At 38.7% G+C, this 13,778-nt stretch overlaps 1 protein-coding gene across 4 annotated transcripts in view; it reads right to left on the bottom strand.

Moving 5' to 3' along the window:
- LOC139948994 (uncharacterized) overlaps positions 1–13,778 on the bottom strand; it is a 210,612-nt gene that overhangs the window by 29,992 nt on the left and 166,842 nt on the right. For 3 of the 4 annotated variants that reach the window (XM_071947379.1, XM_071947380.1, XM_071947382.1), the window contains 14 exons: positions 13,165–13,312; positions 12,095–12,145; positions 10,060–10,170; positions 9,243–9,431; positions 8,528–9,139; positions 8,200–8,391; positions 7,926–8,087; positions 6,320–6,541; positions 3,906–4,067; positions 3,569–3,745; positions 2,849–3,460; positions 2,521–2,712; positions 2,247–2,408; positions 641–862 (listed from right to left, as the gene is read on the bottom strand). In XM_071947379.1, coding sequence (XP_071803480.1) covers positions 641–862; positions 2,247–2,408; positions 2,521–2,712; positions 2,849–3,460; positions 3,569–3,745; positions 3,906–4,067; positions 6,320–6,541; positions 7,926–8,087; positions 8,200–8,391; positions 8,528–9,139; positions 9,243–9,431; positions 10,060–10,170; positions 12,095–12,145; positions 13,165–13,312 — 3,214 coding nt within the window. The remainder of the gene's footprint in view (positions 1–640; positions 863–2,246; positions 2,409–2,520; positions 2,713–2,848; positions 3,461–3,568; positions 3,746–3,905; positions 4,068–6,319; positions 6,542–7,925; positions 8,088–8,199; positions 8,392–8,527; positions 9,140–9,242; positions 9,432–10,059; positions 10,171–12,094; positions 12,146–13,164; positions 13,313–13,778) is intronic. The other variant, XM_071947381.1, reaches the window with a different exon arrangement.

Below are 13,778 nucleotides of genomic sequence, written 5' to 3'. Positions count from 1 at the left end.
TCAAGTTTTCACAGGTTTGTTATTTTATGCATATGTTGAGATACACCTACTGTGAAGGCTAGTGTTGACAATTACCAATAGTGTCCACTGCCTTTAATTAATAAAAATAATAATGGTGGACATTTCTAGTGCGCCATGTCTGTCAATGATGACACTCCTGGTGCAAAAAACAACAACTCTGCTAATACACAATGACACCAGACAACCAAAAGTTTGGAGGCTAAAGTTTGCGAAAAAGATATGTTTTGTGATGATTTTTGAATTTGGAACAAGTATCTGCTTTTCTGAGTTGAAGTGGGACGCTATTCCAAAGACATGGCCCGGCATGTGAAAAAACAGCGATCACCCCAGGAGTGCAGGCAACGTGGAACGTTCAGGAGCAAGTTGTTTGAGGAGCGGAGCTGTCTGGGAGGTTTGTACACATGGATTAAGTCATTGATTTTCAAGTCAATTGGATCTCAATTAGATCATGCACAAAATAGTATGGCTGCAGACTGCCCCAAAGTAATGCAAAGTAAACACACCCACTTTTGAAAAAGGACGTATACCTTCCAAGGTTTTGTGGCAAAACTTGGAAATTCATAATGGAGCTTTTGTATACTGTGATTGTTCAAACGAGTATCACAACAACGAGTTTTACCAGAAGTTGTTGCCGCTGTAGTGGTCGTCACAATTGTTGTGGCCTCTTTTGTCGTTCCCTGAGGAGTAGTTGTGTAAACAATGGTCGTAGAAGCTTCTTCAGTTGTTGTTGGAGCCTCTGTGGTTGTGACTTCGCCAGTCGTTGTTGGCGATGCAGTTGTGATAATTGTTGTTGCTCCAGTAGTCGTGGCTACAGTTGTCTCAACCTCAGTAGTTGAAGGAACTAAAAGAATAAATCATTTGAATTTTTCCCCTGATTATTTAAAGATACACAGTACTTTGAGATAAGACATTTGCTTGGTAATGTTTAACCCTTTAGCACGCACGCAACATTGAACATAATGTCACACGCTCCTTAGTGCGCTAGGAAAATTCAATCGATTTCCGGCCCTATCCAAAAAAACGTCGGATAACTGTCGGTGTGATTATTTTCTCGTGTTACAAGTTGAGTTTATTTTGTAGAGGATAAAATTATCTTTTGGATGATTGTCACAGTTGCTTTGTTTGTCTCACAAAATTCAAGCTTTCAGGTTGGAAACATAAGAGAGATACAAAAAAAATTGAAAACATTGTTTGCGTATCAAGTGAAGGTTTGTTTACGTGGAAAGTTGTGCACACAAGTTTTCTCAACTTTACTGTCGTCCGACAGGAAAACAAAGCTACGATAAGTGGTTGAAAATAATCACAACATACCTTGAGAAATGAAAATGAATGCCTCTGTTATCAACAGATACCTTCTGTACCTAAAATCTTTTGTAATTTTTTTTTTTTTTTTTTTGTAAAATCCTTTCAAATCGCGGTATTCCATGTGTAAAAACACCAGAAAGTTTGACGCGAAACAAGCTGGAGACTATCATTACTGTGTACATGCGCGCGTAGTACGTGGTACATTTCCTATACGATCCGGCTACACAGAGAAAACGTACAGCTACACACAGAGAAAAAGCACCCACTCATACATGCGTTGTTTGAGTATAAAATGACTTTCGACCTTTGAACCTTACGTCATTTTTTCTTATGTGGACCATGTGCTATTTTTAGACTGTTGACATCTTGAGATCGCGCTCTATCTACGGCTGTTTGCTGCGTTATAATCGCATGTGTATAACTCAAATAACACCAAGTCAAACTGCGCGGGCGCGTGCGGGCGGTATGCGTGGTCATACGCAGGGCGCCTCCGGGCGTTATGCGGGCTAAAGGGTTAAAGGCACTGGCCTAGGACACTATTGGTAATTATTCAAAATAACTGTTAGCATATAAAATTTACTTGGTATGTAACAAGCAATGGAGAGCTGTTGACAGAAACGGCTCTCACCTCTGAAGTAGCATACATGTAGTTTTTGAGAAAAATGTAATGTTCTACTTAAATATTTGAATTTGATTTCAAGACCTCATAATTAGATTTTGAGGTCTCGAAATCAACATCTGAAGGCACAGAACTTAGAGTGACAGTAGTGTTTTTTCTTCCATTATTATCTTGAAACTTCTACGACCAATTGAGTTCAAATTTACACAGGTTTTGTTATTTTATGCATATGTTGAGATACACCAAATGAGAAGACTGGTCTTTGACAATTACCAAAGGTGTCCAGTGGCTTTAAGCTTACCTGCAGTTGTGCTAACAGTGCTTATCTCTTTTGTAGTTGTTTCTGGAGAAATTGTCACAACCGTGGTGCTGACTTCCTCAGTTGTTGTAGAAGGGACAGAAGTTGTAGGTGCTGCAGTGATTGTCACACGAGTGGTAGTTGCTTCAGTAGTTGTTGGGGCTTCTGGAAAAACAGATGATTATGTATAACAGGTGAAATCAGACCTTGGGATGGGGCAATGGTAAGTATTTTGACTTTGTTCCAAGTGTATTAAAGCGAATAACTTCAATCTTACCTGTAGTTGTTGGCTGTGTAGTGGTGCGTACAGTAGTTGTCTCCTCAGTAGTTGTTGCTTCTGGAGTGGTGGTTTGTACAGCAGTGGTAGTGATCACCTCAGTGGTTGTAGGTGTGCCTGTAGTTGTGGGTGCGGCTGTGATTTCACGTGTAGTGCTGACAGTAGAACTGAACACCTCCGTGCTGGTAGAAACTGAAATTTAAAACGCCACACAAATGTGAAAAGCAGGCATTTGTTCTCTTAAAGATGAGGAGGAAAAATCTTAACTGAGATAATTTACATGAATATTTCCCTATCATTTAAAAGTTAGCTTGAAGATTGGAATTACCTGTCTCTTCACAGCCGTTGAAGACTATTTTATAACTTGAATCAGGATTTGGTTTAACAAGGTATACTTTCAGTCTTGTTATGAATGGCAAGCTTGATGGTAAAGAGATTTTGGTGTCAGTGTTTCCGATAAAGATGTTTGAATTTGCTTCATTGGCAAGTGGTAGGTATTTAGCACGGTCACTTGGCTGAAACTCAAAGGCAATGGTGACTTCCTCAGACACTCCTTCTTCATTTGTGACAATTACAGATGTAACTGTACTTCTTGGGTCGAAGGTCACAATCAAGTGTGATCCCTCATGAGGATAACGAGTGGTTTTTGAAGGACTGTCTGGTTTCCACCATTGATCGGGTGTAACCGGTGAAGAGCTGTCAGAATTTCCTCTTGAGATTGTCACTTTGTCATAATCATCAAGGTCCTCAGCACATTCTTCAGGTGTGGTTGACGGGCCAGCTGTGGAGGTCACAGTGGTTATCTCTTTTGTAGTTGTTTCTGGAGAAATTGTCACAACCGTTGTGCTGACTTCCTCAGTTGTTGTAGAACGGGCAGAAGTTGTAGGTGCTGCAGTGGTTGTCACACGAGTGGTAGTTGCTTCAGTAGTTGTTGGGGCTTCTGGAAAAACAGATAATTATAACAGGTGAAATCAGACCCTGGGATGGGGCAATGGCAAGTATTTTGACTTTGTTCCAAGTGTATTAAAGAGAACAACTTCAATCTTACCTGTAGTTGTTGGCTGTGTAGTGGTGCGTACAGTAGTTGTCTCCTCAGTAGTTGTTGCTTCTGGAGTGGTGGTTTGTACAGCAGTGGTAGTGATCACCTCAGTGGTTGTAGGTGTGCCTGTAGTTGTGGGTGCGGCTGTGATTTCACGTGTAGTTACAGCAGTTGTAGTCGCTTCGCCTACGATGTTAATTAAATTGTAAAAATGACTTTACTAACTGGTATTTCTGCAAAGCTTGCCTTATACATGTATAAACACAAGAGGGCAACAAATCTGTCCAGACAATTAATGAACTTTAAACTTTTTTACAATGTAGGTCTAGGAATATTGACATTTTACCTGTTGTTGTCTCCACAATGATTGTCTCTGTGGTGGTTGCCTCAGGGGAGGTTGTCACAATTGTTGTGCTGACTTTTTCAGTCGTTGAAGGAGGACCAGAAGTTGTAGGTGCTTCAGTTGTTGTCACACGAGTGGTACTCTCTATGGTTGTTGTTGGCGCTTCTGGAAGTCACAAAACAGTTTTTAAATTGGTTACTCTACCGGGGTTTGAAAAGTCATTATTACTCTCAAATGAACAGCCAACCAGCATCAATATGTTATGTTCTTGTGTACGTAGAAAGAATGAAAAATGTAGAGGATGCAAGGAGGCGGAGGGCATCAAAGCGACTCTATCATGATGTAAATAAAGCTGTTAAAACTTCTTTATTACTTGGATGCCCTGGCTGCCGCTTCCCAGGTTGTATCGTAATTTGTGTGAGATCCCTGGCAATATGGTAACGGTTGCATGGCTTCCGACTGGCTGCCAAGAACAAAGATATTGACAAAATAGAGACACCGCCAATATAGCATAGATAGTTCAGTTGGTAGAGCGCCGGCATGTTGGTTCGGAAACCGTTGGTTCGAATCCCACTCTAGTAAAATCTTTGTTCAACCCCAAAATCATTTAAAAATTTACCCAGTCAATTTCACTATAGACCATTTGACCTTTGTTTACAATAAGTGTGACCTTGTACATTCTTTAAGTATTCATGGCAGGCACTGTACTACACAGATCCTATGGGAAAGTTTACATTTTGTGTCGTAATTTCCACATAAACAAAAAGTTATGAAAGTAAAAGCTGGACAAGTTTGGAGATGTGCCCCCTTTCATCATATCAAAAGTTTATAAGAATTAGACAGTGCAATCTCCATAAAATATAAGATTTTATATTTTCTTCCATTGAGCTGTGTACAAATCATGACTGCAGGAAGTCCGGGCTCTGTGGCTCTTTTGTAAACATGTGATGTCACAGGTCACATCGTCTATAATAGTAAGACATTTGTAAGGCGCCAAATGCGAACAAGACAGCTACTCTTACCACAGCCAAGGAACCACACATTAATAATTCAGTGTCTTGCCTAAAAACACAAGAAACTTTGTCGATAAACCCAGGATTTCAATCAACAGGCAACCCACACATTCGTTCATCTGCAGATAACTCATTACGAGAAAGAAGCAAGAAAAGAACATCCTTTTCCTCTGGCAATTCACACCTGTTATCTATGGGTGCTTTGATTAGCTTCCCTGTGTCGACCCCAAGCTGCTCACTCGGGTGAGCCCCTGACAAGAGATAATCAAATGATCAAACGCCCACTCGTAGTGATACATGTATCATGCACCTGGGGCCAGCCCCCAAGTGACCCACTCCACAGGCAGGGCAGTTGAGGCTGACCGGAGTGAGCCCCTAGAATGACGTCAAAGCTATTTGAAAGTACCTGGGGCAGACCGGGGAAGCTATATGAACTACTATGTGTGTACATTTTAATTCTTTTTCCAAACACTTAAAGGCAGTGGACACTATTGGTAATTACTCAAAATGATTATTAGCATAAAACCTTACTTGGTGACGAGTAATGGGGATAGATAGATGGTATAAAACATTGTGAGAAACGGCTCCCTCTGAAGTAAAGTAGTTTTCACGAAAGAAGCAATTTTCCACGAATTTGATTTCAAGACCTCAGATTTAGAACTTGAGGTAGGTCTTGAAATCAACCATCTAAACGCACACAACTTCGTGTGACAAGGGTGTTTTTTCTTTCATTATTATCTCGCAAGTTCGATGACCGATTGAGCTCAAGTTTTCACAGGTTTGTTATTTTATGCATATGTTGAGATACACCTACTGTGAAGGCTAGTGTTGACAATTACCAATAGTGTCCACTGCCTTTAATTAATAAAAATAATAATGATGGACATTTCTAGTGCGCCATGTCTGTCAATGATGACACTCCTGGTGCAAAAAACAACAACTCTGCTAATACACAATGACACCAGACAACCAAAAGTTTGGAGGCTAAAGTTTGCGAAAAAGATATGTTTTGTGATGATTTTTGAATTTGGAACAAGTATCTGCTTTTCTGAGTTGAAGTGGGACGCTATTCCAAAGACATGGCCCGGCATGTGAAAAAACAGCGATCACCCCAGGAGTGCAGGCAACGTGGAACGTTCAGGAGCAAGTTGTTTGAGGAGCGGAGCTGTCTGGGAGGTTTGTACACATGGATTAAGTCATTGATTTTCAAGTCAATTGGATCTCAATTAGATCATGCACAAAATAGTATGGCTGCAGACTGCCCCAAAGTAATGCAAAGTAAACACACCCACTTTTGAAAAAGGACGTATACCTTCCAAGGTTTTGTGGCAAAACTTGGAAATTCATAATGGAGCTTTTGTATACTGTGATTGTTCAAACGAGTATCACAACAACGAGTTTTACCAGAAGTTGTTGCCGCTGTAGTGGTCGTCACAATTGTTGTGGCCTCTTTTGTCGTTCCCTGAGGAGTAGTTGTGTAAACAATGGTCGTAGAAGCTTCTTCAGTTGTTGTTGGAGCCTCTGTGGTTGTGACTTCGCCAGTCGTTGTTGGCGATGCAGTTGTGATAATTGTTGTTGCTCCAGTAGTCGTGGCTACAGTTGTCTCAACCTCAGTAGTTGAAGGAACTAAAAGAATAAATCATTTGAATTTTTCCCCTGATTATTTAAAGATACACAGTACTTTGAGATAAGACATTTGCTTGGTATTGTTTAACCCTTTAGCACGCACGCAACATTGAACATAATGTCACACGCTCCTTAGTGCGCTAGGAAAATTCAATCGATTTCCGGCCCTATCCAAAAAAACGTCGGATAACTGTCGGTGTGATTATTTTCTCGTGTTACAAGTTGAGTTTATTTTGTAGAGGATAAAATTATCTTTTGGATGATTGTCACAGTTGCTTTGTTTGTCTCACAAAATTCAAGCTTTCAGGTTGGAAACATAAGAGAGATACAAAAAAAATTGAAAACATTGTTTGCGTATCAAGTGAAGGTTTGTTTACGTGGAAAGTTGTGCACACAAGTTTTCTCAACTTTACTGTCGTCCGACAGGAAAACAAAGCTACGATAAGTGGTTGAAAATAATCACAACATACCTTGAGAAATGAAAATGAATGCCTCTGTTATCAACAGATACCTTCTGTACCTAAAATCTTTTGTAATTTTTTTTTTTTTTTTTTTGTAAAATCCTTTCAAATCGCGGTATTCCATGTGTAAAAACACCAGAAAGTTTGACGCGAAACAAGCTGGAGACTATCATTACTGTGTACATGCGCGCGTAGTACGTGGTACATTTCCTATACGATCCGGCTACACAGAGAAAACGTACAGCTACACACAGAGAAAAAGCACCCACTCATACATGCGTTGTTTGAGTATAAAATGACTTTCGACCTTTGAACCTTACGTCATTTTTTCTTATGTGGACCATGTGCTATTTTTAGACTGTTGACATCTTGAGATCGCGCTCTATCTACGGCTGTTTGCTGCGTTATAATCGCATGTGTATAACTCAAATAACACCAAGTCAAACTGCGCGGGCGCGTGCGGGCGGTATGCGTGGTCATACGCAGGGCGCCTCCGGGCGTTATGCGGGCTAAAGGGTTAAAGGCACTGGCCTAGGACACTATTGGTAATTATTCAAAATAACTGTTAGCATATAAAATTTACTTGGTATGTAACAAGCAATGGAGAGCTGTTGACAGAAACGGCTCTCACCTCTGAAGTAGCATACATGTAGTTTTTGAGAAAAATGTAATGTTCTACTTAAATATTTGAATTTGATTTCAAGACCTCATAATTAGATTTTGAGGTCTCGAAATCAACATCTGAAGGCACAGAACTTAGAGTGACAGTAGTGTTTTTTCTTCCATTATTATCTTGAAACTTCTACGACCAATTGAGTTCAAATTTACACAGGTTTTGTTATTTTATGCATATGTTGAGATACACCAAATGAGAAGACTGGTCTTTGACAATTACCAAAGGTGTCCAGTGGCTTTAAGCTTACCTGCAGTTGTGCTAACAGTGCTTATCTCTTTTGTAGTTGTTTCTGGAGAAATTGTCACAACCGTGGTGCTGACTTCCTCAGTTGTTGTAGAAGGGACAGAAGTTGTAGGTGCTGCAGTGATTGTCACACGAGTGGTAGTTGCTTCAGTAGTTGTTGGGGCTTCTGGAAAAACAGATGATTATGTATAACAGGTGAAATCAGACCTTGGGATGGGGCAATGGTAAGTATTTTGACTTTGTTCCAAGTGTATTAAAGCGAATAACTTCAATCTTACCTGTAGTTGTTGGCTGTGTAGTGGTGCGTACAGTAGTTGTCTCCTCAGTAGTTGTTGCTTCTGGAGTGGTGGTTTGTACAGCAGTGGTAGTGATCACCTCAGTGGTTGTAGGTGTGCCTGTAGTTGTGGGTGCGGCTGTGATTTCACGTGTAGTGCTGACAGTAGAACTGAACACCTCCGTGCTGGTAGAAACTGAAATTTAAAACGCCACACAAATGTGAAAAGCAGGCATTTGTTCTCTTAAAGATGAGGAGGAAAAATCTTAACTGAGATAATTTACATGAATATTTCCCTATCATTTAAAAGTTAGCTTGAAGATTGGAATTACCTGTCTCTTCACAGCCGTTGAAGACTATTTTATAACTTGAATCAGGATTTGGTTTAACAAGGTATACTTTCAGTCTTGTTATGAATGGCAAGCTTGATGGTAAAGAGATTTTGGTGTCAGTGTTTCCGATAAAGATGTTTGAATTTGCTTCATTGGCAAGTGGTAGGTATTTAGCACGGTCACTTGGCTGAAACTCAAAGGCAATGGTGACTTCCTCAGACACTCCTTCTTCATTTGTGACAATTACAGATGTAACTGTACTTCTTGGGTCGAAGGTCACAATCAAGTGTGATCCCTCATGAGGATAACGAGTGGTTTTTGAAGGACTGTCTGGTTTCCACCATTGATCGGGTGTAACCGGTGAAGAGCTGTCAGAATTTCCTCTTGAGACTGTCACTTTGTCATAATCATCAAGGTCCTCAGCACATTCTTCAGGTGTGGTTGACGGGCCAGCTGTGGAGGTCACAGTGGTTATCTCTTTTGTAGTTGTTTCTGGAGAAATTGTCACAACCGTGGTGCTGACTTCCTCAGTTGTTGTAGAAGGGACAGAAGTTGTAGGTGCTGCAGTGATTGTCACACGAGTGGTAGTTGCTTCAGTAGTTGTTGGGGCTTCTGGAAAATGAAATGACGGGATTTTAAACTAACGCCTGAGCATCGAGCTAAGTTTAAACTCTCAAGTCATTTTAAGGTATACATATACAAGTGAAATTCTTACCAGTCGTTGTTGGCTGTGTAGTGGTGCGTACAGTAGTTGTCTCCTCAGTTGTTGTTGCCTCTGGAGAGGTAGTTACAATAGTAGTAATAACCTCTTCTGTGGTGATTGGTGTACCAGTAGTTGACGGAACAGCTGTTGTTTCCCGAGTGGTAACAGTTGTTGTTACTGTCACAGTTGTAGTTGGCTCTTCTACAAAAGAAAACAAAATAAAACGAGAGCTTATAGATAAAACAAAGATGTTATTGAAAACCTGATTAATATAAACTCAATTCAATAAGCTGATTGTCTGCTCAAAAAATAAAAAGGAAAAACTTAAATGTCTTAACATTCGTGAAAGCTAAAAAACATAGTACTAAAAGTACCACTTGCTGGTTAAAGCCATTATACACTTTCGGTAAACATTATTGTCCAAGTCCCACACTTCGTGTATCACAACTTAACAAACCTGTGAAAATTTAGGCTCAATCGGTCATTGGAGTCGGGAGAAAATAACGGGAAAACCCACTCTTGTTTCCGCACATTTCGCCGTGTCATGACATGTGTTTACAATAAATCTGTAATTCTCGCTACCGAGAATTGATGTTGTTTATGTTCTCTCGAAAAGTAAAGCATTTCATGGAATAATATTTCAAGAGAAGTCTTCCATCATTACCATCTGTAAACCCTGTAAATTATTTGTAAATCTGTGAACTTTTTTTTTTCTGTACCAAAAGTGTATAATGGCTTTAAAATAAACAAAAATGTAATACTAATTTTCAAAATTTTAGAGTTGTACAAAATAAAATATTTAGACAGATGAAGTTGTGACCATTTGTACCTGTTGTGCTGATGACTGTTGTTTTTTCTGTTGTTGTCAGTTCAGGTGAAGTAGTTACAACAGTTGTTGTCGCTCCCTCTGTAGTAGTTACCACGGTTGTAAGAGGCTCTTCTGGAATTTTAAAACAACAACTTCACAAGTTTAAGTGACTGAAATCTTACTGAAATGGGTTTCTGTGATTTTGCTGTTTAGTAAAGCGAGCAAGAAATTGTCAAATGATCTCAATGAAGTGTATGCAATCAGAGTGGCGTTCATGCAATAATATGCAATCTTTTATAATGAATAGGGTAGATGGCATTAGCTTTCAATCCAAACCGGACCTTCTTCAGAGGTTTAAACAAGTACAAACAAATACATATCCATTTATAGAAAAAGAGAGGGGAAAGGGATTAAGGGAAGGATCCAGAAAGAAGCGGGAAAATAACAGCCAATCAAAGTTTCTATTTCAGAATCAATATGGGTGGCTATGAATCTTTTATAATTATATGACAATGACAACATGCAAATGAGACTCAAATAAAATCAATTAAAAAATGTAGTCATCCTTTATTAATCATAAACGTTTAACAAATTTAAAATTATGACCACATGCCCTTCCCAAAAGGAAGACCAATCCATGATGACAAAGGATAAAATTAAAACATGAATATCAAAATTATTACAAAAGTGATAAAGCCGTTAAAGATTTAAAGGCAGTGGACGCTATTAGTAATTACTCAAAATAATTATTAGCATAAAACCTTATTTGGTAACAAGTAATGGGGAGAGGTTGATAGTATAAAACATTGTGAGAAACGGCTCCCTCTGAAGTAACGTAGTTTTCAAGAAAAGAGTAATTTTCCATGAATTTGATTTTGAGACCTCAGATTTAGAATTTGAGGTCTTGAAATCAAGCATCTAAAAGCACACAACTTCGTGTGATGAGGGTGTTTTTTGTTTCATTATTATTTCAAAACTTTGACGACCAGTTGAGCTCAAATTTTGACAGGTTTGTTATTTTATGCATATGTTGAAATACTCAAGTGAGAAAAGACTGGTCTGTGACAATTACCAAAGGTGTCCAGTGTCTTTAAAGATCTTAGTATTAAAGTACAAAATATAAATTGTAAAAAGATGAATAAAACCAAATGATTAAAAAACCTCAAAGGATTATAATTAAACAAAAAGTCAAAATAATTTTTCCTGATTTAGTAAATATTACGTAACATCCTTACGTTGCATGAATATACTACAACTGATTAAAGGGTCTACATACATGTACTTTTTGTAGGACAAAAAACAATGTCCACAGATTTACATTAAACCTACACAGTTTGAAGATAATGATAGTAGAAAGCTTCCTTTTTCGTCTCGGTGATCATGAGACAAATATTATTTAAGCATGTAAAAGCGTAAGTTCATGACATTGGTTTACTCATTTCTCAAAAACTACAGCACCTCAGCAAGTGATATTTGACGATATGCTTTCTACTATCATTATATTTCTTCAAATGGTGTAAGTTTAATGTTAATCTGTCGACGTTGTGTTTTGTGAAACAAAAAGTACCCAAATCCTTTAAGTGTCACAGGTGAATTTACCAGTCAGAAATTGGAAAGAGTTAGGAAGATTTCATGCCTGTATGAACAGGCCCGACTCCAACAGTCCAGTGTTAATTTCGAGCCCTGAACTTTAAACAATCAAAACAATTATGAATAAATTTAAAGGTGAAAATGTCAAAATGTTTAAATAATCAAAATGAGTGAACAAAAACGTGAACACTTTAATCATTTAAATGTAGAAAGTTTAAATAATCCAAGCATGAACAAATGTGAAAATTTGTATCAACTGAAATGTGAAAATGGCAAAAGTTGAAAAAAATCCAAATATGAATGAATGTGAAAATTTGTATTGAAATAATCCAACCTGAAATTTTTTTTGAAAACTTACATCAATCTTAATGTGAAAAATGTCAAAATGAGCAAAGTTGTGGGTAAATTACGGCCCGACCCAAAGATGAACCAAAACACATTCTTAAGAATCACGTCTGAGACAAACCTGTGGTAGCAGACCCTGATGTGGTAAGTTCTGGCGTTGTCCCATAAATCGCTATGGCAACAGATAAAACCAGTTTCAGTGAGAAGCGAGTTTAAAGAGGTGACTGATTTATTTTTTTAGCAAAGTTGGAACTTCATACAGTTGCAAACTGTTCACCAACCATAATGACCTGAGGTATAAATGCAACTGTTTTAAATTTTTAAAAGGCAAGGTCTAATGTCAAATTGAATTTTGTGACGCACTCATTTTCCAATAGATAGGGCTAGATACCTATGAAAGTAAGGACAAAATTAAAAGTCAGAAACCTCAAGTGAAACTGTGTAAAATATCTTTTGTAATGGTTTACAAGTTGATGTGGCGCAAAATGCAGCCGATCAAACCAGGGGTGGATACCACAAAGAGTAGAGACTAGTCTTAAAGCCATTGGACACTTTCGGTAAACAGTAGTCAAGGCCCACACTTCGTGTATCACAACTTGTTTATACAATACCTGTGAAAATTTAGGCTCAATCGGTCATTGGAGTTGGGAGAAAATAATGGGAAAACCCACCCTTGTTTCCGCACGTTTCGCCGTGTCATGACATGTGTTATACATGTAGTACTATAATCCGTAATTCTCAATATCAAGAATTGATAATTGTTTTAATGTTTTCTCAAAAAGTAAAGCATTTCATGGAATAATATTTCAAGAGAAGTCTTTAACCATTACCTTCTGTAAACCCTGTAAGTTATTTGTAAATTATGTGAACTTTTATTTTTTTTTTCTGTTCCGAAAGTGTATATATCTCCTAGGACTAGTGAAACTCTTTGTAAAATCGACTCCAGGAACAACGGGCCAACCCATTCTCTTGACCATAAGTGCACTAAGTTCCCAACATTCACAACACATGGGACCTACAGCTTTACGTCCTAAAAGGACGAAGCAAAAATGGTAAAGTGTACAAGATACAAGTGTCACGACCCGTACTCAAATCAACACTCTGCTGATCAGAAACACCAGAGCTTGAGTTCGGTGCTCATATCTGCCCGACCACGACTAAACATTTTCCACTCTGATAATGTAAACCTACGTTCAAGACACCCCAAGTAGTCTAACTGTAGAGGAGTATTCTCAGTGGGATTTGTCTTTAACCTGAACTCCAAGTCAGAGACAAATCTTAGAGGCTCGGTGAAAAGTACATCAATGGATTTATTCTGAATAAGCTCTATTGACAGGTCCTGCAAAATCAAACAAAAGTAGAAAGAGATTTAGAGAAACAAGAAGTAACAAATTCTTAAATAGCGCGTTTCACAATAACTGTCTCAATGTGCTTTCCACAATAGTGCCCTGGTCGTTGGGCAAATAACATCCCATTAAAGGGAAGGTACACCTTCGGTAGTTGTCAAAGACCAGTCTTCTCACTAATACCCTTTCCGTGGGGAATATACAGCCTGGAGCTGCCGTGGCACTCATACACAAGCCCAAAGTCCCAACCGTCACTATAAAGAGCCGACAATGGAAACATGTGAATTCTCCCGAAGTGTTCCACGACATAGGCACTCATTTAGCAAATCTAGAAGTTGATCATGACTGCTTGGATTCCTATGTCAGCCAATATGAGAGTACAGTCAGTGACATCTTGGATAAATACGCACCTTGGAAAACGAGATCAGTCAAGGTCCGAACTGAAGTCTCCTGGTTCAA

This window comes from Asterias amurensis, chromosome 16 (assembly GCF_032118995.1).
Source record: "Asterias amurensis chromosome 16, ASM3211899v1".
Taxonomy (NCBI): domain Eukaryota; kingdom Metazoa; phylum Echinodermata; class Asteroidea; order Forcipulatida; family Asteriidae; genus Asterias; species Asterias amurensis.
Note: the sequence above shows the minus strand (reverse complement) of the source record. Positions and strands in the feature narration are given on the sequence as shown.